At 49.3% G+C, this 20,410-nt stretch overlaps 1 protein-coding gene across 7 annotated transcripts; it reads right to left on the bottom strand.

The window, feature by feature from the left end:
* Positions 1 to 88: 88 nt before the first annotated feature.
* On the bottom strand, positions 89 to 20,333 carry SMARCC2 (SWI/SNF related, matrix associated, actin dependent regulator of chromatin subfamily c member 2). Of its 7 annotated transcripts, none has more exons than XM_053895948.1 (30): positions 20,145 to 20,332; positions 17,920 to 18,039; positions 16,729 to 16,814; positions 16,181 to 16,262; positions 15,987 to 16,079; positions 15,334 to 15,403; positions 15,034 to 15,103; positions 14,270 to 14,345; positions 13,584 to 13,715; positions 13,369 to 13,484; positions 12,865 to 12,989; positions 11,763 to 11,822; positions 11,604 to 11,641; positions 11,188 to 11,318; positions 10,848 to 10,919; positions 8,587 to 8,700; positions 7,955 to 8,108; positions 7,177 to 7,269; positions 6,824 to 6,943; positions 6,669 to 6,731; positions 6,069 to 6,327; positions 5,673 to 5,834; positions 5,346 to 5,410; positions 5,007 to 5,142; positions 4,758 to 4,924; positions 4,208 to 4,342; positions 2,178 to 2,559; positions 1,800 to 1,883; positions 1,455 to 1,520; positions 89 to 903 (listed from the first exon to the last, which is right to left on the bottom strand). In XM_053895948.1, the coding sequence occupies exons 1-30, from the start codon at positions 20,253 to 20,255 to the stop codon at positions 827 to 829; spliced, it is 3,459 nt and encodes a 1,152-aa protein (XP_053751923.1). In that variant the 5' UTR covers positions 20,256 to 20,332; the 3' UTR covers positions 89 to 826. The 7 variants fall into 7 exon arrangements, with proteins under 7 accessions (XP_053751923.1, XP_053751924.1, XP_053751920.1 ...); XM_053895949.1 differs by having other exon boundaries at positions 6,824 to 6,940; XM_053895945.1 differs by having other exon boundaries at positions 1,455 to 1,883; positions 6,824 to 6,940; positions 20,145 to 20,333.
* Positions 20,334 to 20,410: the final 77 nt, after the last annotated feature.

Below are 20,410 nucleotides of genomic sequence, written 5' to 3'. Positions count from 1 at the left end.
GGAGGAAGAACAGTGCCCTTTCTTCCTCTATTACCTACCACAGGAATCCCCAAAATATGTTTCCCCACCAAATACACATACGCTGACATCAACTACGCAGGTGACTTTTAAAAACACAAAACTGACATTCAGAGGGAAAGGGGTCATTGGCTGAGCTGGGGTGGCCTAGAACAGCAACACTGAGGAAGCAGCAGGAGAGATTAGTAGGAATAAACTGGGGATGGGGCAGCTGAGGGGGGTGGGGAATTGATTCGGTCACTAACGGTGGGGGCTGGAAGAGACAGATTCGGCACCCTATTCTATCCCCAGAGCTCTCCCAGAACCTTAAATCCCCCTTTCCTGTCACCTCCCTCCTCCAAAAAATGTAAAAGTTGGGTGGGGTGTTTTTTTTGTTTGTTTTGTTTTGTTTTGAGTGGGTGGAGGAAGCTGCAATGTGGCTTTTTTATCTCTCTACTTCCTTTAAAGGGCTTAATTTTGTTTTATCCATAAAAAATGCAGTAGCTTTGAGGGGGTGCACCCTTAGAAGTGGTTAATTAGAACCTTGTAGAAACACTTTTCCCCAGCCCTTTCTTCAAGGGCAGCATCCCCATCCTATCCTCTCTCCCAGAAATTAGAAACATCTTTTAAACAGAAGTCCTTGAATAATCCAATATAAAAATGCATGCCCCTGACAGGCATGGCGGGGGCTTTGGAGGGGCAGGAGGAGCTTTCCTTACGTAGTGATGAACTCTCCAGGCTGGGGAAGGGTCCCAGTGGTGGGGAGAGGGCTGTTCCTGGAACCTTGATCTCCATAGGGGGTGAGGGAGAGAGATGTCTGGCTGGCTCCTCACTGTGGAGGTGGCACAGGGGTGACTGTGCCTGGGCTTGGGGCCGTGGGGTCTGGAGGCAGGGGGGTACCTGGGTCTGTGGAGAAAAGGAAGACGAATCAGCTAGGGTGAGCAGGAGAGGGATCCAGACGCAGGCCACCACAGACAAACAGAACTGGGCATGGCATGCAATGGGTGGGTAGGTGACTGAGGTACCCACAATGTACAACTTCATTTCCCAACACCCTCTCCCACCTCATACTGGGAAAACTGAAATACCCCAAATCTTCCTGCCCCCAAGGAAACTCTCTAAATGGGACATTCGAACGTGATGGGAACAAGCAAAGGGGATGCCAATCATCATGCAAACAGGTAGCTGTTTTTCAAGTTTACAACTGAGATGCTGTGCCTTAGGACTCCTCCGTGACCCACCAGTGAAAGGCCCCAACGTCATCCCAGAGGTGGCAGCTGCCAGGGTGGGGACTGGTGGAGGACAGCCAGAGAGGCCCTTCCCCCTGTATTCTAATTTACCAGAGCGTTCAAAAAGGATTGTGGAGTTCTCGTGCCTAAGCCCTTCCCCCTACCTGTCCCCCATCCCTCCATGTAACCCCTCTCCCTCACCCTTCTCCCCTCCAGGACCCTTCTCACCTGGCAGTGGGCTGGCACTGGGCAGGAGGTTGCCCTGAACAGCTGCCACAATGGCAGGGCTCTGGGCTGCGGCGGATCCGAGCCCCGGCCCGAGAGGCAAGGAAGATGGCATGGTGGTGGTCGCCGGCAGGTTAGGATGTAGAGGGTTCGCCATGGACACAGGCAGGTTAGGTGGGGGAAGAGTGCCCGGGGCAAACGGGAGATGGTGGTGATGCCCATGCAGGTTAGGAGGAGGGGGCAGGTTAATACTGATGGAGTCAGCTAGACTACCAAATGGGATGATGGATGGAGCGGGAGGAGGAGGAGGAGGCGGCATGCCAAAAGGCAAACCCAAAGGAGCATTACCCGCCACGCCTGGGTGCCCGCTGCCTGGCACTGCCCCTGGCATCATTGAGGGAGGAGTTTGTTGGTTGGGGAACGGTGAGGGGCCTGGAAACACAGAGGAGAGACCAAGGAGGTTAGAGGCATAAAACCTCCCTTACTAACTCACTGTCCCAGCAAGGATAACCTAGCCACCCCTCAGCACCACTTTTCCTGATACGAGAATAAGTGATAAATCCCTGGAATAAAATTCCAAAGCTCTGGGTCTGGGGCAGGATTGCTGTTGTCTCAAGGATATAACAGAGGTGAGAGAGAACCCATCTGCAGAAATTTCCAGTCCTGTCACAGATCCCTTTTGAGGGAGCCCTCTAGTCAGCAAGGGTTCCAGAACCCAGAACTTACCATGGGGTCCAGGGGGGGGTACCCCTGGCGGAACCGCCCCAGGCTGGGGGGCTCCAGCTGGCTGCTGCTGCTGCGGCCCTGCCGTTGACCCTGCGGGCCCAATCTGTTCAGAGGGGCCCATGCTTCCAGGAGGGGCCCCGCTGCCAGCAGGAGCAGGGGCCACAGAGGCCGGAGCCATGGCCAAGCTGTGAACTGCGGGTGGCCCAGCAGTGCCCGCAGGTGGGATAGGCTGGGAGCCTGGGGGCAGGGCTGGTGGTGGCTGCTGCTGCTGTTGGTGCATTTGTTGGAAGTGCTGCTGCCGGGCCCTCATCTCTGCGTACTTCAGCTGCTCCATGTGGAAGGCTTGTCTGTCGGCCAGGAGCTGCTGCCTCTGATACTCCAGCTGCCAGTGCCAATTGAGTACCGTTACCCACGTTCACAAGATCACAAAGGTAAACACCTTGCCCCCTGCTTTGTCTTCTGACAAATCCAGCCTCTCATTCTGGCAGTTCCCCACATCACATGTAAATCTTGTGCTTGGGCTTGCCCTGCCCTCCCCTGTCCTCCCCTTAAGAATTCCCATGACCATGTCTTCTGGCTGCCCACATGGCTTCTCACTGCAGTGGAGTTAATCTAGTGGGGACCCTTACTCATTTCAGCTTTGAAGCTTTGAATCTGACACTATGTTCATTTGGAAAACGCTTCCAGTTCCTCTTGTCAACTTGCGTTTTCTTCCCCCAAAATTGGCTAAAACACTCACCATTTTTAGGAAGCCATCCCAGATCAACTCATTAGCCTCTGAGCTTTGCCTTTATTTTGTTATATCTCAGGACTTATATATGTGATTTAGAATCTTTTAATTTGAATTTGTCAGATACTTTAAGCATTCACTTTTTGATGCCTCTGTATTGAATACTGGATATCTCCAATTAAACTGCAGGTTCTCTGAGGTTAGGATCCCTGTTTTCTATTTCTTTTTATATGGTCTCAAAAACAAAATGGTTTGGGGTGCCTGACTGGCACAGTTGGTTAAGCATCCGACTCTTGATCTCAGCTCAGGTCATGATCTCACATTTGTGAGTTCAAACCCCACATCAGGCTCTGCGCTGATGGTGCAGAGCCTGCTTGGGATTCTGTCTCTGCTTCTCTCTGCCCTTCCCCTGCCTGTATGCGCGCGCTCTCTCTCTCTCAAAATAAATAAAATTTTTTAAAAAATGGTTTAATACATTGTCTATCCCATCCCCCTTCCAAGTTTACCTCCTGGATCTGAAGCCCCCTCCCCCTCATCATCCCTTAAACCTGCTCACTCACTCAACGATATTCACACTCTACAATGGGTAAAACACTGGTTGAGGACCTGGAAATGAGGCAATCAAAAAAATAACTAGGTGGTTAAGCGTCCAGCTCTTGATTTTGGCTCAGGTCATGAGCTCTGCAATGGGGTTAGAGCTGGGCATGGAGCCTGCTTAAAATTCTCTCTCCCTTTCCCTCTGTCCCTTCCCTGCTTGTGTCTTGCTCTCTCTTTCTTGCTCCCAATAAATAAATAACTAAATTTAAAAAACAAAAAAACCAGGGGGTGCCTGGGCTGGGTGGCTCAGTTGGCTGGGTGTCCCACTCTTAATTTCAGCTCAGGTCATGATCCCAGTGCCCAGGGAACAAGCCCTGAGTCAGGCTCCATGCTTAAGCCTGCTTAAGACTCTCTCTCTCTCTCTCTCTCTCTCTCTCTCTCTCTCTCTCTCTCTCCATCTGCCCCTCTCCCTTGTTCATGCTCTCTAAAATTAAAAAAATTAAAAAAAACAAAAACAAAAAACAAAAACAACTAGGATCTCTGCCCCATGATGCTAACATTCTATGAGACCTCAGGCTCCAAGCTTCACCTGTGGGTCACTTGTCCTTAACTGCCTGGAGTTAACTCCTCCTGCTCCTCTGCTGTGAAGCCCTGTTACTCTCAGGCTTTCTGCACTGTTGCTCACCCCCATCCTAAACCAAGGTATAGCTCAGAGGCAAGGTGTGGCCCTGGGTTCCACTGGCCAGCAGGGGATGCTACTCACTGCCTCTCGCTCCCGGTCCATGATCGTCTCCAACTCTTCAAAGTGCCGGAGTTTGATCTCCAACTTTTTCATCTGGGTCTCCACCAGCAGGGCCACCAGCGATTTGATCTTCCTCTCCTCCACGGCGGCCAGGTGCTAGGGAAGGCGGGGAGGGCAGCACATGAGTGGGAGGGCCCCACAGGAGACATGCCAGGGAGAGGGTGGCAAGGTGGAGGCTGGCAAGTTTTAAGAAAGAACTTGCTGTGGTCACAACCCACAGAGTAGCAAAGCATTCATATTCTTAAAAGAATATGAAAGAAAAAAAAAAGAGAGTGAGTGGCAAAGGATAAGACAAAATCAAATAATTAGAGGGTAAAAACAGGCCTAATGCTAAAAAGCTTCAAGAAGCTTAGAAAAGAGATGACCAACTCTCCCTCTCAGGATCAAAATGAGAAGAAAACAGACCAGGATCATGGAAGTGAGGAGCACACAAAGATTTCCTCCAGATGAAGGGAGATCAGAGAAGGGGGCAGCTCCGTCCCTGGGGGTCTTCTGGGTCTCTGGCCCTCACCTTGGCCTTCACAGCGGCGGCAGCCAGGGCAGCAGCAGCAGCGGTGGAGAGATTGCCCTCGCCGATGTCCCGCTCCACTTTCGTCTTCCTCTCCCCCTCTGACTCCACCACTTCCTTCAGCACCTCCTCCTGCCCCTCCTTTGGTTCCTTCTCCTTGTCGGGGTCGACTGTGTCAGAAAAAAGGTGGGGTCAGCCCTACAGCCCCACTTTTCCTTCCTGGACCCCCAACCACCATGCTGGGAAGCTCACCTATTGGGTCCCCATCGCTCTTCTCTGACTCCTTCTCGCTGTCACCTTGTTTCCCTTTCTCTTCATCCTTCTTGGGAACCTCGCTGGTTTTCTCTTTCGCTTCTTCCTCGACAGCCCCAACTCCTTCCCGGGGCTCCTGAAGTCCCAGTGAAAGAAAAGTAGACAATATCAGGGTAGCTGCTACTCACACAAAGGGCCCAGACTGGTAAATGAATTTTTACCCCGCACTTTGGAGGTACCTGGACTCCAGACAACAGCCCCACCTAAGCCCAGCACCCCCTTCCCCACCGTGCCACCCCAGCACCTCCACCCTCCCAGCCCAGCTCATTGACACTATACCTTGGGCTCCTTCTTCTCCTCTGTGGCCTGGCCCTCCGCCCGTGCCTCATCAGTCCCGCTCTCCTCTAGGCCCATGGGAAGAGGAAACGGGAAATGTCTGATACAGAGACCGTCTCTGGGACACTTTTCCAAAAGCCCCCTCTCCTACCCAAAATCTTAGTGACAGGACTGGCAGGGAGCCACAGTCCCTAAGATGGAGTCCTGGGGAAAATAAAAACCCTGCCAATTGTCCCCATTCAACAACTCGAAGCAGGGACAGCACAAGGATATGAGGTGGCTCTGGGTCTTCGTGACAGGGGAGAACTCTGGGAACTTTCCAGGTCTTACCGATCCGCTCAGGCTCATCAGAGGTGGTTCCAGCGATACCACTGCTTTCCAGACCGAAGGCTGGGTCCGCCTTGCCTGTCACTTTGGCGGCTTCCTCCACTTTCCGAACGTGGGCCTCCACCAAGGCTGTGGGTACTTCTTCCTTCATTTTGGAGAACTCTTCTGCAAGATCCAGAGAGGACAAGGCTGGGACGGGGGCAGGCAGGCAGTTCTAACTGTCCCTATGAAAGCGGCCTCACAAACCCATCTCTTCATCTAGACCAGCATGGAGCTAGACAGGTGCCTGAGCTGACGCCAGCAGCAGACAACGCCAGCAAGGCAGCCAAACTGGAGGGGCTTTCAAGGTCTGAGTAACCAGCCCTTCAAACCAAAGAGGCCAGGACCCCTCCACATTACCTAGGGCCGACTTCGCAGCAGCAGAGGCGACTCGAGGATCGACGACAGAGGCCAGGAAGGCAACAGTGCTCATAACAGGGTTGCCTGACTGACTGAAGGGGATAGGCTGGTAGGCCAGGGGGCCCAGGGAGGCCTCTGAGTCCTCCAGGTACGGGTCTTCAATGGGAAGACGAAGAAAATGCAAGATGCACTCATCCTGCGTGCGGCTTCCCACGTGTTCTGACACTTTGTTCCAGTCATCTTTGTACATTTCCAGTGCCTGGTGGTAGTGGTGGAGACACAACTTCCTTACTTAGCCACTTTCCTTGAAGGTCAACTCCCCCCATCCTACTAAGGGTAGCGGGCTTCAAAGATCTCTGTGTTGTGGTGTTTGTGGAGTCTGCTGGGTCCCAGGGGAATCTCCAAGTAGCACTAAGAAAGGATATGGAGTTAATGAAATGGCCCAAATGCCTGGCCTGGAGCTGTTCCCTGGGGCAGGTGCAGCAGGCAGCGGGGAGGAGACACACTGGGGACAAGATCACGCTCTCTGCACTCACAGGTGCAGCTGGCACCCTGGCCACTTCTGTTTTCATAGAACTCTCCTTTCCTTGCCCAAATTACCTCTAAGAGTAGCAGGGTCTCCTGTTCCGTCCACTCTCGAGTGGCACTGGCTGCAGCTTTACTCTGCAGGAGAAACACGCAGGTCAGAGAGAGGAGGCCATGACTTCCAGAGAGTGAAGGTGCTCCACCCCTGAAGTCGGCCCACACCCCCGTACCTTGGAGGGGACGTTCTTCTTTGTGTACATGTCTGTGCGCAGCCCAAAGTTCTGCATGTCTGTTGGTTTCTCTTTGCCTTTGTCAGGGAAGTTGAGCATTTGCTGGGAAGCAGAGGTCTGCTATTTGTGGAGGGAAAAGAAAGAGGTGAGTACAAGTGACCGCAGGAGCTAGGGGCAGACAGAGAGAGAAAACAGACAGAAGGAGTTTCCTTCCCAAAGCCAGGGACACCCCTGAGTGGGACTTCCTCCCTCACTGCTGTAGCTCCTCTGCTCTCATGTCTCTTCTTCCCCGAGCAGGGGCCCCCCAATAAAGGGGCAAATAAGAAGCCCAGCGGGGTCTACACCCCACCTACCAGCTCTGGCTTGCCCTTAGCCGTCTCTGGCACCAGGTCATCCAGCTCTTTGCCCTTTCGCCCAGCCTTGGTATCAGCATCAACCTGGCGGCCCTGGGAGACAGAGCTTGGCGTCATGGAAGCTGGGCAGGAAATGACCAGGCCAAGGCCCTGGAGGCCTCAAGACCAAATGCTGGGCAGCCCGCAAGCTCTGGGGGCACTCATGCCACTGTTCCATGTTCCCTTAATGATTAATTAGATCTGTAGTTGGCATGATACCCATTTGTATTCACAAATATCTTTACAGGTTCCCTTAGGAGCTGGACAATTTAGGTTCTAATCCTAGATTTGGTACTCTGTGATCTTGGGCAAGCCACATATTCTGTCTTCTCTTAATTTTTGTAATGTATGAAATGGAAGTGGAAAAAAATGGAAGTGATCATAATTATGAGGCAAAAACGGAAAAAAAAATGTTGGAAACATGACAAAGTTAAAAAATTTCATGCAACTTCATTTTCAGCCATCTTTCTCTATCTCTTCCGTGCCCTACCCTGGCCTGTCTGCTCCTCGAGAACAAGGAGCATCTCTTCTCCCTCAGCAAGTCCTCACAGTCTTAGGTACAGAGGCTGAGAGAGGGTGCTAAACACACGGGCTGATTCCTGTGGCCCTTTGCATCCCATGGAAAAGGAAGAAGCCTCAAAACACTCCTGAACCATTACCCTAAAAAACCAGAAAAAGAAAAGTCCAAAGAAGCCCAGTTTTTCCCAACCCGACCCTGCCCCACAGCCCCTCACCCTACCTGCGGTGTCTTGGGCTGCAGAGGCACCAGCCCTGACGGCGTGTCTGCCAAGACATGGAAGTGAGAGGTGGGCGGAGGCCCCATCGGGGTTGGTCGACTCTCAGCATCCACCTGGTAGTTAATAAGACCCCACTGCTCTAGGAAGGCATGGACCCTGGGAGGAGAGAGGTGGAGACAGGGTCACATGGGACAGCCCGAAAGGGGCAGAAGTGGGGCATAACACTCCCTCTCCTCAGCCCTCTTCTCTGCTCATTCTGCTCCCTGGGAGATCCCATCTCCTCCCACACCCTAAATGCCGGTGACCCCCAGGTCTACCTACATATCCAGCGGGGACCTCTCTCCATATCCACTCACCTACTAGACCTCTTCTCCTGGATAGCCAGTAAAATCGAAGCAGGATCCTTCAACTACAGACGTACTCCTTCTCCTTTTTCCCACATGCCAGAGAATGCCACTGCCATTCCCTCAAGTCACACGTGCCCTGAATATGAACTCTGCCTTTCTCTAGAGGTGTTTTTTTTTTTTTTTCCTTCTTATTCCCCTACGCTCCTTGCTGGCAGCCCCCCTTCTGCCAAGAGACATCTGTGGGCAGACATCCTTATGTACCCCCTTCCCCTCAGCTGCAGACCCACCTCATGATGGCACAGACGTCACCCGCCAGGTTCCTGCGGCAGGCAGTGGAGGTAAGATACTCTTGGGGGTTCAGCCGGTAAGTGTCAATCATGAAGTTTCGATAAGCCAGGTAGCTTCGGAGAGAGACAGAAAGATGAACAAGAGGAAGAAAAAATAAGTCCATTGAGGACTGAAGGGTAGGAAAAGTGATAAAAGGGCTGACGATCCCTCCTGTGCGACAAAGAGGAAAGAGCAGATCATTTGCCTCGGTAAACACTGAGGGTTTACTAGATGCGAGGGCTTCAAACACTGCTACATTTTCCTTGATGGGGGGTTTTTAGCGAAATGAATTATCTCCTTGTCTGTAGTTAGGGGAGTTTTATCCAGCCTTTGAACAAGTAATAAAAACAGAAGAAAGGTGTCTTTATTTCCAAAAAGACAGGTGTTAAGGGGAGGTCTATCCATGCCTCCAACTAGTCAACATGATGTGGTATAAAGAATGTATGTTTTTGTTTTTTAATTAAGCTCTACACTCAATTGAACTCACAATCCAGGGATCAAGAGTCACAGGCTCTATCTGGCTGTTGATAGAGCCTGTGACTCTTGATCTCGGGGTCATGAGCTCAAGCCCCACACTGGGTGTAGAGCTCACTAAAAAAAAAAAAAAGAAAAGAAAAGAAAAAAAAGAATATATGTTTTGAAGGTGGAAAGATCTAAGTTCAAATCCCAGTTCTACCTGGCCTTGGGCAAGTTACTTAAGGTTTTTGAACCTCAGTCTCCTAATCTGTAAAGTGGAGTATCTGCTTAAGAATAGAAACGTCTACAGACATCTAGTACAGTGCCTGGCACATTTCAAGAGTTCAGTAAATGGTAGCTATTATGTGGTGTGCCATAAAGTTTGAGAACATGAGCCAGTATAAAGGATTCAGATCCTGGTTTTTCTACTTACTGGCTGTGTGATCTTAATCAAGTGACTTAACCTCTTTGTACCTCAGTTTCCTAATCAGTTAACTGGAGAGGATAATAGGACCTACCTCTAAAGGTAATGTGAAGATTAGTCAATGCATGTAAGACACATAGGATAGTGTGTGGGAGATAAACCTTCAATAGATACAGGCAATTATCACTATTTACTATCTTACATCAAGACCGCAAAGTGTAGAACAGTTCTAAATCCAACCCTGCCTACAGACCATGTTGAACTCATGTGACTGGGTCACCACCGCCTTTTCCTTTGGAGAAAGCAAGGCTTCGTCCTATACTGCTTTCCCCGGGAAGAGGAGAGAACCACACCAGGCTACAGGGAAAGAAACACAGTGGGAAGGCAAGATGGCCCCAAAGAGGGGAAGCTAAGGAACATCTGAGAAGCAGGCTCGTTCAGTTCTTAGGGGAATCAAAGCTTTCTCACCCTTCTCATCGTGGTATTTCTCCTGGAGCACCTCTAACCATAGAAGATTGTCAAGACTCATCCAAAGCCAAACAGGTTTAGCCTGAGGCAACACCTTGAAGAAGATAGAGACTTCCAAGCCCCAAGCCTGCACTTTACATAACACTTCTCTCCAGAGAGCCCTCTCCATCCCTTAATTCAAAGGCTTGGAACTTCAGAGCTCTTCCTCTTGTTTTTCTGTTAAAACCTACTCTCCGAGACCAGCCTGGTAATAGTCACTTACATTTTAGTCAAAGCTATTATTTATGCTAGGAGTATTTGCATTTTATTATTTATTTATTTATTTTTTAAATTTTATTGAAATGTTTTATTTATTTTTGAGAGAGAGAGAGACAGAGTGTGAGCTGGGCAGGGGCAGAGAGAGAGGGAGGCAGAATCCACAAAGCAGACTCCAGGCTCTGAGCTGTCAGCACAGAGCCCGATGTGGGGCCTGAACCCGTGAACCACGAGATCATGACCTGAGCCGAAGTCAGACGCCCAACCGACTGAGCCACCCAGGCGCCTCAGTATTTGCATTTTAGACATCTTAGTAACTATGGATTGGAAGGCTCTGTATTCTGTTGAAAGAAATGGAGGCATCAGAGCAGGTACCCATTTTGTACAGAAAACCATGCTTAATACTGCCCCCAGGCAAATCCCAGAGAGCATGCTACTGAGGCCCCAGTGCTGGGCTAGGGCTTCCTGTGGGCGGAGATCGTGTCTTTGTAAAAGTAGCATAGTGCCTGGCTCATAGAAGAAGCTCAAGAAATATTTGCCAAACTGGATGGTGCTAGATCAGGAAAGGTGATCAGGGACAGGAGGGAGAAAGAGAATCATGAGCTGAGATGCCCTTACATTTCTGGAGTCTTGGACTTGTTCTTGCCGTTAAAGAACTCAGGGAGAGCCCTCCGCTCAATGGCATGAACACTGTAAGAGAAAACGGAATCGATTAAGAAGACACTGGTGGAGATGAGAGCCCCAAAGAGAGGTAAAAGCTAGAAAGGAGGGAGGGAGAACACAGTTCTTCGTTCCTTGAGGAGAACTTCCCACAGGGCTGTAAGACTCAAAGACACCAGGAGCTCCCCTAAAACTGAAATATACCCCAGTCTGTCTGGCTAATGAAGAAATAACTTATTTGGAGACAGGAAGAGAAGGCAAGGAAATGGGGAGGCATGAGAAGATGGAGAAAAAATACCTATTATAGTCAAACCAGGCAGCATAGCTGGGGATAATGATGTGGTGGGTCTGTTCAGTCACATTGTCCTCATGCAGGTCCGGGTTCTTCGTCTGCTCTCCCTTGTTCCCTGTACTGTTTTCATCCTCATCCTACAAGTATAGAGGCTGCTAGCCACACAGCATTCCCATTTTGCCCCTGGCGACCCTCTGCTTCTCCCACACCCCAGGAACGTGGGCACTAAGGATGGGTATGCGAATGAAGAATATAGGCCCAGAACTTGGAAAGGGTCAGAGTTTTGAGTTTTGAACAATAGCTAGAACTAGTCTAAGGTGGGAAAACTTGGGGCGATGGAAAGTTCTGAGTATCAGGAACTTTATAAGCACAAATCAGAATCCCATAGAGAGGTAGAGAAGGCTTCTCTAAACTGGCTGCACCTTGCCCGTGGTCTCCATGCTTTCATCCTCCTGTTCATCTGAAAGAGAGAGGCAGTAAAATAGAAGGTTGGAGTCTCCTGTGGGGCAGGAGAATCCTACTTTCTGAAAAGCCGCGGCAGGCTACGGGAAGGTGACAGCTGCGCCCCCTCTCCTTCTTACCCAGGTCAGTCATGGTGCCTCCTTTGACTGGGGCTGACTCGGAATCCTTCTTAGTGTTTACTGCCAGGAAAGAGAGTCATTTTACCAGACAGGTTCTGCCCAAATCAAGCCTTTACCTCTCCACCTTTAACAAGTCTTAGAGATCTCGCTTTCTCCAAATACTTCTGTCCATCTAATCCCAAAAAGCAGTAACTGCCTCCAGGCACAGTCATTGTAGGGCTTGAATCTCACCCGCCACTTTCCCTCCTTCCCCCACCCAAAATTCACTTAACTGTTTACCTATAAGGAAGCATCTTTTACTCTATGGACGTGCATAAATCATTTCTGTCTTTGACAGGTCTCCTTATCTCCATCTATGTGTCTGTAAATTCTTTAATGGACAGAGTCTGACCAAATCACTCTGTAGAGGAATGGTACGATCTTCAACATTTTTTAAAGCAGAGGACTTGCTTTAACTGAATCCATACCCAATAGCTCAGGAAAAAACATGAATACAGAAGAGAGCTGCTGTGATTGATGAGGGGGTGGAAGCCAGAACTCCTCTCTCTCAGTACCCCCACCCCCACCCCCACCCCTGAAATACACTCCTGGATATTATTTGAGCTTGTCTATGGAATACAGATCATATTCCACATTTACAACTGTACAACTCTTTAGCACCACAGAGCAATGATCTCCAAGGTGGGGTTCTCACATAGGATACAAAACATGGTCCACTGGAATACAGGCAAAGAATAGTAGAACTTCTCTTTACATTTGTTTTTTAATCTTATCTTTTACATTTTCCCATTTTTAGGTAATGTTTGCATGTATTTAATAGTGTTTCTAAAGTAATGGAATAACAGTAGATATGCACAATTTATACTTGAATACTTTACTGGTGGGGGTACATGATCAAAAACAGTTTGGAGACAACTACTGTCAGGCGTAAAGCACAGTCCACAACTCAGATATGGATATGATGTCAGAGGACTGTCCGTGGTGATGAAAATAATTTTAATAACCAGCTAAACTGAAGGGAGAGTTCCTTAAGACCTGGAGCTGGGCCTGGGAAATCAGCCCTCTCCAAAGGTGGGTCCCAGGGGTTTGTTGTGGCCCATACCTGTTTTAGGCAATGTCACCTCCTCTACATTGGGGACTGGTGAAGGCTCATCCATGTCCTTTGTTAGGTCTTCTTGCTCCTCCTCTCTGTGGCCACGCTTTGACTTGGTGTAAGGTGTTGAGGGACTGGGAAGGGAAGGGAGTGAAAGAGAATCCAGTCATCTTTGGACAAAGAGTCCCTGGAAGTTGAGGTTCAAGGGGAGCAAAGCAAGAGAGAATCCCAAAGATGGAACTGAGCATACCCAGAAACCCATCACTATAGAGTACTGGGAAGTACAAAGGCTTTGCACTTGAAGATTTAGCTCTCTTTGAGTCTACTAGTGGCTGCAACCAGAATAACAACCAGGCAGCTAAAGAAGACCTCATTGTCCCTCTCAGGACATGGACAGGAATATGGCCTACCCAGGTCAGGGCCAGGTGGTTATGGGAAGCAATCTGTCCTCCCTTCCTTCAACATGGTGTGGAGAGAATGGTGAAGGTGGGGGCAGGGTAGGGGCTGCCATACCCTTTCTTAGCATTTTTCTTCTTAGCTTCTGGGGTTGGTGAAGGAGAGGGAGAGCGCTTCCTCTTCTTATAGTTCCCCCCTTTCTTGTCCCGTCGGTCTGAATCTGGGCTGTTCACCTGCAGGTTGCAGAATTGGAGCAAATGTCAGCCAACAAGCCCCACCGAAGACTTATTCCAAGATTAAGGGATCAAGGAAAAAAGAAGAGGAATTTTAACCTCATCTGTCAGTGTCTTGGCTGAAATCTTCTTTCGGCGGGAGACAGGGCTTTTGTCATCATTCACCTCGTAGTCTTCCTCATTCATCCATTCATTGAAAGTGTCTGTGTCCAGAATCCACTTCGCATGAACCTGAAGTACAAAGGCAGACTGTGCTGGAAAGAAGCCTGAAAGCCACAGCTCTGTCTGGGGACCCCGAAAAGAAAAGCTGAAAGGGTACAGGAGCCTGTGCTTCATCTCCAAATGGTGGTCTGGTCCTGGTATGAACCACTTTTTTTTTTTTTTTTAAGAATTTATTTTTGGGGCGCCTGGGTGGCTCAGTCGGTTAAGCGTCCGACTTCGGCTCAGGTCATGATCCTGTGGTCCGTGGGTTCGCGCCCCGCGTCGGGCTCTGTGCTGACAGCTCAGAGCCTGGAGCCTGTTTCGGATTCTGTGTCTCCCTCTTTCTCTGACCCTCCCTTGTTCATGCTCTTTCTCTGTCTCAAAAATAAATAAATGTTAAAAAAAAAAATTTTTTTTTAATTAAAAAAAAAAAAAAAAGAATTTATTTTTAAGTAGTCTCTACACCTAACATGGGGCTTGAACTTAGAATCCTGAGATCAAGAGTCACACAGTCTACCAACTGAGCCAGCCAAGCACTCCCTGGGATACTTTTTGGGGTACTTTAGGGGACAAGAAATGCTCACCTTCCTAGGTTTCTCAGGAGTTGGAGCATCTTCCACAGATGCTTCAATTTCACTGGCTGGGATCCAAGTGTCGTAACTGCCATAGGAAATTGGTGAAGTCAGATCAATGGGATGGAGTTGTGGAAAAGTAAAGTGCAAATCTTTTACCTTTCTCATTTGCAAAAAAAGTATTGGATTGTTAGGTTATTTTTTGGTATGATTATTTTTCCAATTGATATTGGGATTCTTTTCATTATAAAATAATAAAAACAATTTCAGAAATAAAAAAAGAAAGAAAAGAGTCCCTTCAACACAACTGTTCAGTATATATTTTTCCCAGTAAATTTTTTCTGTACCATTTTGTTTTTACGTAACTGCAATGTCACTAGTGTTATTTTACAATCCTACTTTTTAGCATTTAATATTTATCTACAAATTATCCATGTTATTTCTATCAGTTCAATGGCTGCATAATAGTCCACTGAGTAGATAAACAAATTGCTGAAACATTTTCCCATTGTTAGACATTTAGATTGTTTCTAACATTTACTTATCATAAATTATACTGGAAGAGCCATTTCACACATAAAGCCCCAATCTTTTTAGCCTAAGCCTCATTTAATAAGTCCAAACCTCTCCCAAGACAAAATTCTCATAATAGATAGAAGAACAAATTAACAGACCTAAAAATAACCCCAAAAGAGAGCCTGCTTGCTTTGCTAGATGTTCTAGGGCTTCTCAGTCTGGCTCTCATACTTAAACCTGCCCTAAGACCCTGTCCTCACCTGTCAGGATAGTAGCCCCAGTGCAGAAGAACCTGCTTATCCCTCTTCATGACTGGTCGTACCCATTCCTCTGGGGGTAAAAACAGAACAAGGAGAGATGTAAGCTAAAGGGGTATACAGAAAATAACAGTACACAATTTGTGTTGCAGCCAGGGACCTGGAAATAGGGATATAAGGCAGTAGGAGGGCTCAGAGTTGAAAGGAAAGAGGAGGTGCCAAGGCACTGTGCGGGGGCTGAGGAGTGTCCCCACTGCTAGTCTAAGCCATTCACTGCAGTGGCCAAGAAAACCCAGGTCTCACCTTCTTCCAGGTTCCCTGGGACGGGATACACAACATGGGAGGCATTGCTCTTATCCTCAGTGACTGTTCCCTGCATGGCACAAGGAAAAGTAGGTAAATATGGTGCCCTCCGAATTACTCATGGGTATAAATAAACCAAAATAAGATTTAACCACAGACCTGCCTTCCTAATCATATTCTGCTCAAAATGGTATTAAAGTTGGCTTGCCTTTTTTAAGCACACAACAGCTGAGAGGCAGAGGGAAATGGCTGGGATTGTGCTAATAACAAAGAAAAGCAAAGAACTAAACGTTCCTGCAGATAATCCTCTGAACAGATAATCTACACATGGGAAATGTAAAGTTGACTATATGTCCCCAGCAGTGATATCTGCTTGTTATTATAGAGTTCCAGAGTAAAGGTTTCATTCCTCTGAAATCAGGCAATCTCTGGCTTTCCGTACCCCCAGGCCAATGCAGCCGCTAGGAACAGTGATCTAAACCTGTCAAGACTGGGAGGTGGGAGAAGCAGAGAAAAAGCAGCTCAAGGCTTTAAGCCTAGTCTTTTCCCAAGTAGGCAGAGGCACCTCTGCAGTAGAAGGGCTGCTTATTGTATTGAAACGATCAGGAAGACAGTCATGGAGTTTCCAAAGCTCTCCTGACCCACCCACTCACCTGGTGTCTCTTGATAATGTCCTTTAATTTCCCTAGCAGTTTGGGTTCGATTTCTGGGCACAGAAAAATGTTAGGTCGAGACAGGCAGTTATTCTGTGGGGAGAAGAAAGAGATGGGATGGGATCATGGGAAAGGCACGATTTGGATTTTCACTGAGGGAAAGGAGATGGACAAGGGAGGTTCTTGACTATTACCTGCACCAAGGATTTCTCAATGGTCATGAACATTTCCACGTTGCGGTCCATGCGTGATGGATTCTGGAAATCATAACGCCGCCTTGAAAAGAGGCAATAACTTATAGTGAGTGTTATAGATCAGGTCTGAGGATGAGGTTAGGGTATATGACTTCTCAGTATGGGAAATCAGAAAGCAGTTTTGCTCACAATAGTTGTCAAAATGGCCTGGGATCTGGGGTTCACTAAGCTCGACTCCATGAATCATTTGTACTTAGTCCAAAAGGACAAAGAAAAGCTTGAGATGCCAACCTAAGAATCCCCTTTCCTCTACAACACACACATTGATGCACACACACATACACACATACATACTCACTTGCTCTTAGACTATTTTGGCTCTGATTCTCAGCCATTTTTCTGACCTAGCAAGTCACACCTACTGACCTAGCAAAGTAAGAGACTTGCAAGAAGGTCTACCTACGTTCTCCCATCCCAGAAAGACCCCAGGAAATCATAAAGGGGGAGTCCCTCTAAATGTAAGAAGCACAGAGAAGAACGCATCTCACCATCCCTGGTCACTCTTAAATTTGTAGGCAGCTGCAAGTATGTGGCACAGGGAGCCTCCTGCTTTGAAATCTAGGAAACATTTGATCTACAAAATTGAAATAGGAAAAAAGTATGTGAGAGTTACATCCTAGATTCTCTTATTAACAATCCTTTCACAAAATCCCATGCAAAACTAATCTCTCTCTCCAAGCTGGACTTCTAACCCTTATGCCACCGTATCTTGTGGCCTGGAAGAAGGGGGAGAAAGAAACCAGTATTCACAAAGCCCCACCTTGTGCCACGTACTTACTGGTTACCTCATCACCCATTACAGAACCCCTACAAGGTAGAGATATTAATCCCATCTAGAGATGAAGGGCTAGATACTCAAAATGTTTAAATGACTTGCCCAAGATCACAGAGCACCAAGTGGCAGAGCCAGGATTTGAACACAAGCCTGTGCAAATCCAAATCTCATCCAAATCCCTTTTAACCATGCCATAAGAGGGGGCACCTGGGTGGCTCAGTCGGTTAAGCGTCCGACATCAGCTCAGGTCAGGATCTCACAGTTTGTGAGTTTCAGCCCTGACGTCGGGCTCTGTGCTGACAGCTCGGAGCCTGGAGCCTGCTTCGGATTCTGTGTCTCCCTCTCTCTGTCTCTCTGCCCCTCCTCAGCTTGCGCTCTCTCTCTCAAAAATAAATCAACATTAACCATGCCACGAGAGTTTCACGTATGAGCTCAGACATGCTGAGATAACCTACTGTACAAAGTATTTGTTTTTTAAGATTTTATTTTTAGGGGTGCCTGTGTGGCTCAGTCGGTGAAGTGTCCGACTCCTGATCTCAGCTCAGGTCTTGATCTCAGGGTCATGAGTTCAACCCCTGTGTTGGGCTCCATGCTAGGCGTGGAGCCTACATACATACATACATAAATATCAAGACTTTATTTTTAAGTAATCTCTACACCCAACGTGGGGCTTAAAGTTACAACCCCCACACGCTCCAACGACTGAGCCACCCAGGCGTGCCTTGTTGCACAAAGTATCACTAAGACAAAGAGAGCGGTAAACTGGGGACTAGGGCAAGCCAGTAATTCCCTGACCAGGGATAGGGATGATAGGAAATTACTCAAATCTCAAAAAGTATAAAACTTACAAAACCCCCACAACTCTCTCTCCAGTTTGGAGGATTCCCCATGCATTTGCACTCACCGGCAGTTTAGTGAGTGGTGCATTGCTGACATGTTTGCCAAAAACTTCTTCCTGAAACTGTAGCAGCTGTACAACCAGGCTAGACAAGGACTTGTTGGTGGGTGGTTCAGCTTGTATATACTAAGGAGACAGAGGGAAAGGTAAGAAAAGGAGACTCCAGATGAATTGTCCATTATCTCCCTTATTTCTTCCCAGGGAGCTCTAGAAACATCTGGGGTAGAAAAAATAGGCTCTTCTTCCTCCACATGTCTACTTTCTATAAAGAAAATGGCAGAAGGGAAGCCCTCTAAGCCCCTCACCAGAAGTTGACATTCTGCTGCCCCCAGCCCAACCTGCCAGCATTGTTGGCCACGGAGACTTCCTATTCTTTCTCAGCTACACCCTGAAATTGGAGTTGAAAGACCCTGATTTCTAGTTAACAACACTGAAGGTGGTAAAATTCTGAAGGTTCCTTAAGTTCAGGCAATGGAAGCAACACCTTTGAGGCTCTAAGCGAGACAACAGTGTACTTCTTGGGGTAACTCTGTGGAAGGCCAAGACTCCCCCGTAGAACGCAGCTTAATACGAAAGGTGCAAGGAAGTGAGGCAAGGCAAACAGACTGAGAGCTGAGTTTGTGCATTCTGCTTCTACTAGGAACTGGGCACAAAAGTCTTTGTAGGCTCTCCTAGATGGCAAGGACCAGCTACTAAGACCCAGCCTGGTGAGAAAGAGCAAGAAAACATCTATCCTTTCGGGGGAAACTGTATCCGAGACAAGCAACCCTGGGCCTTCTTACACATTTCCATATTATGCTACCTAGTATCCTAGCCTTCTGTTCTAATTTAAATCTGAGCCAACAGGCTAACTTTCTCTTTACCTTCTGACCCCTGTTTCCTCAACCCTAATCACAGAGAAAAGTGCTCTTCTCAGTGGGAGATGTAAAGAGAGCCTTGAAGGAAAAGGTAACTGACAAAGAGCTAAGAACTTGAAAGCTGAATTTGAAAGCTCACAGGCTGTCAATCCCCCCAGGGCCAGAGACTAAGCCCCTAGACTGATCTCCCTTCCAAAAAGGTCAAAGGAAGAGGCTGGGAACCAGAGCCTCATGCTGGGGTACAGGAAAAGCCACAGATCCAGCAGCTGTTTGTCAGGATTCTGACACTCAGAGAGACCTCTGAGACAGGGCCATAAGCAGGATCAGAGGGGCGTTCTCCTAAACAACCCATCACACTTCTGACAGGCTGCAAAGCTGGGCAGGAAGAACTGAGGAGCTGAAGGAAAACCAGAAACAGAACCTCTAACTGGGAATAGTGAAAAGGAAGAGGCAGACTATCTCCACAGAAAAACCCTATGTATAGATGTTCCTTTAAACGAGGCCTAAAGACAAAGACACCACCAGGAAGAGGTTTGACAGAAAAGTCAGGTAAGGCTTTTTGAACCCTTTGTTCACTACCTTATTATCTCCAGTTCCGAGCCGGGGGGCCAGAGATATAAAGCTGTTCTAGCCTCTGAACCCCAAACCAAAGGCAGTGCAAGGCCAGGTGGCCCGGTGACTTCATTGTGAAGCTGAGGAATGGTTTAAGAGGTCGCTGCCCAGGAACTGCTATACCCTGCCTCCCAAGAGGTTTCCTTGCCCCTTGGATGAAAGTGGGGGACAAGCGGTAGAGACAGGTGGGCGGGGGGTGCTTCTTAGGGCTGATGAGCCGCCAAGGGCCTGCTCTGTGGCTGTTTACCGTCCTGCTTTCATCATCTCTCCGAACATACACAAAGCACTAGGGAGGCCTCAGCCTACCGGTACCTGGCTCCGTGGGGAGCTCTGGCGGGCACCGTGGCGGGCACGCTGGGGCGTGTGTGTGTGTGTAGGAGGGGGGGGGGGGACATCAGACACCCCATCCACCCTCGGCTGCCTCTCCCGGAAAAGCCGGGAAGGCTCTGGCCCAGGAGAGGGTGGGCGGCTGGCACCGGGACCCGCCGGGGCAGTGGAGAAAAACAAGGGGCAGAGGGCGCAGCAGGGAGGGCGGGGGCTGGAATCCCAGGCTGCAGGGCCGGGGGGGGGGGGGGGGGGGGGGGGGGCGGCAAAAGAGGCTGGGGGGAGGGGCGCGGGGCGCCGGCGGGCGCACTGGGGCTGCTCCGGAGGCCGCAGGGGAGGGGCCGCGGGCCGCCCGAGGGTGGGCAGGATCCGGGGGGAGCTGCGGGGCCTCGGTCCCTTTGTCCCGCCCCCGGCCCCCGCGCGGCCCTGCCCGCGTACCTTCTTGTAGTTCTTGCCGAGCCAGAGCCGCACGTTGTCGAACTGGGTCACGGTGTCCGCGGCCTCGTAGTACTTCACGTTGGGCCCGCCGTCCTTCTTCCGCACCGCCATCTTCTCGGGCTCGGGCCCCGCCGCCGCCGCCCGCCCCGCTCAGCTCAGCTCCCGCCTCCTCCGCCTCCTCCTCCGCCCGCCTCCCGCCGCCTCCCGCCGCCGCGGCCGCCGCCTCCCGCCGCCTGGGCCGGCCCCGGCCGGCGCAGCGCCCCCTG

This window comes from Panthera pardus, unplaced genomic scaffold (genome assembly GCF_024362965.1).
Source record: "Panthera pardus isolate Hobbes unplaced genomic scaffold, ASM2436296v1 HiC_scaffold_6, whole genome shotgun sequence".
Taxonomy (NCBI): domain Eukaryota; kingdom Metazoa; phylum Chordata; class Mammalia; order Carnivora; family Felidae; genus Panthera; species Panthera pardus.
Note: the sequence above shows the minus strand (reverse complement) of the source record. Positions and strands in the feature narration are given on the sequence as shown.

Bases quoted from the DNA above. Each gene is read 5' to 3' on its own strand.
- SMARCC2 (XM_053895944.1), bottom strand. From the start codon at position 20,255: ATGGCGGTGCGGAAGAAGGACGGCGGGCCCAACGTGAAGTACTACGAG. The intron at 15,404-15,986 runs GTGAGTGGGTGG...TGTGCCATGCAG, and splicing joins ACATTATCAAGAGACACCAG to GGAACAGTCACTGAGGATAA. The intron at 7,270-7,954 runs GTAGGGTGAGGG...TCTGTCTCCCAG, and splicing joins TGCAGCCCAAGACACCGCAG to GGCCGCCAGGTTGATGCTGA.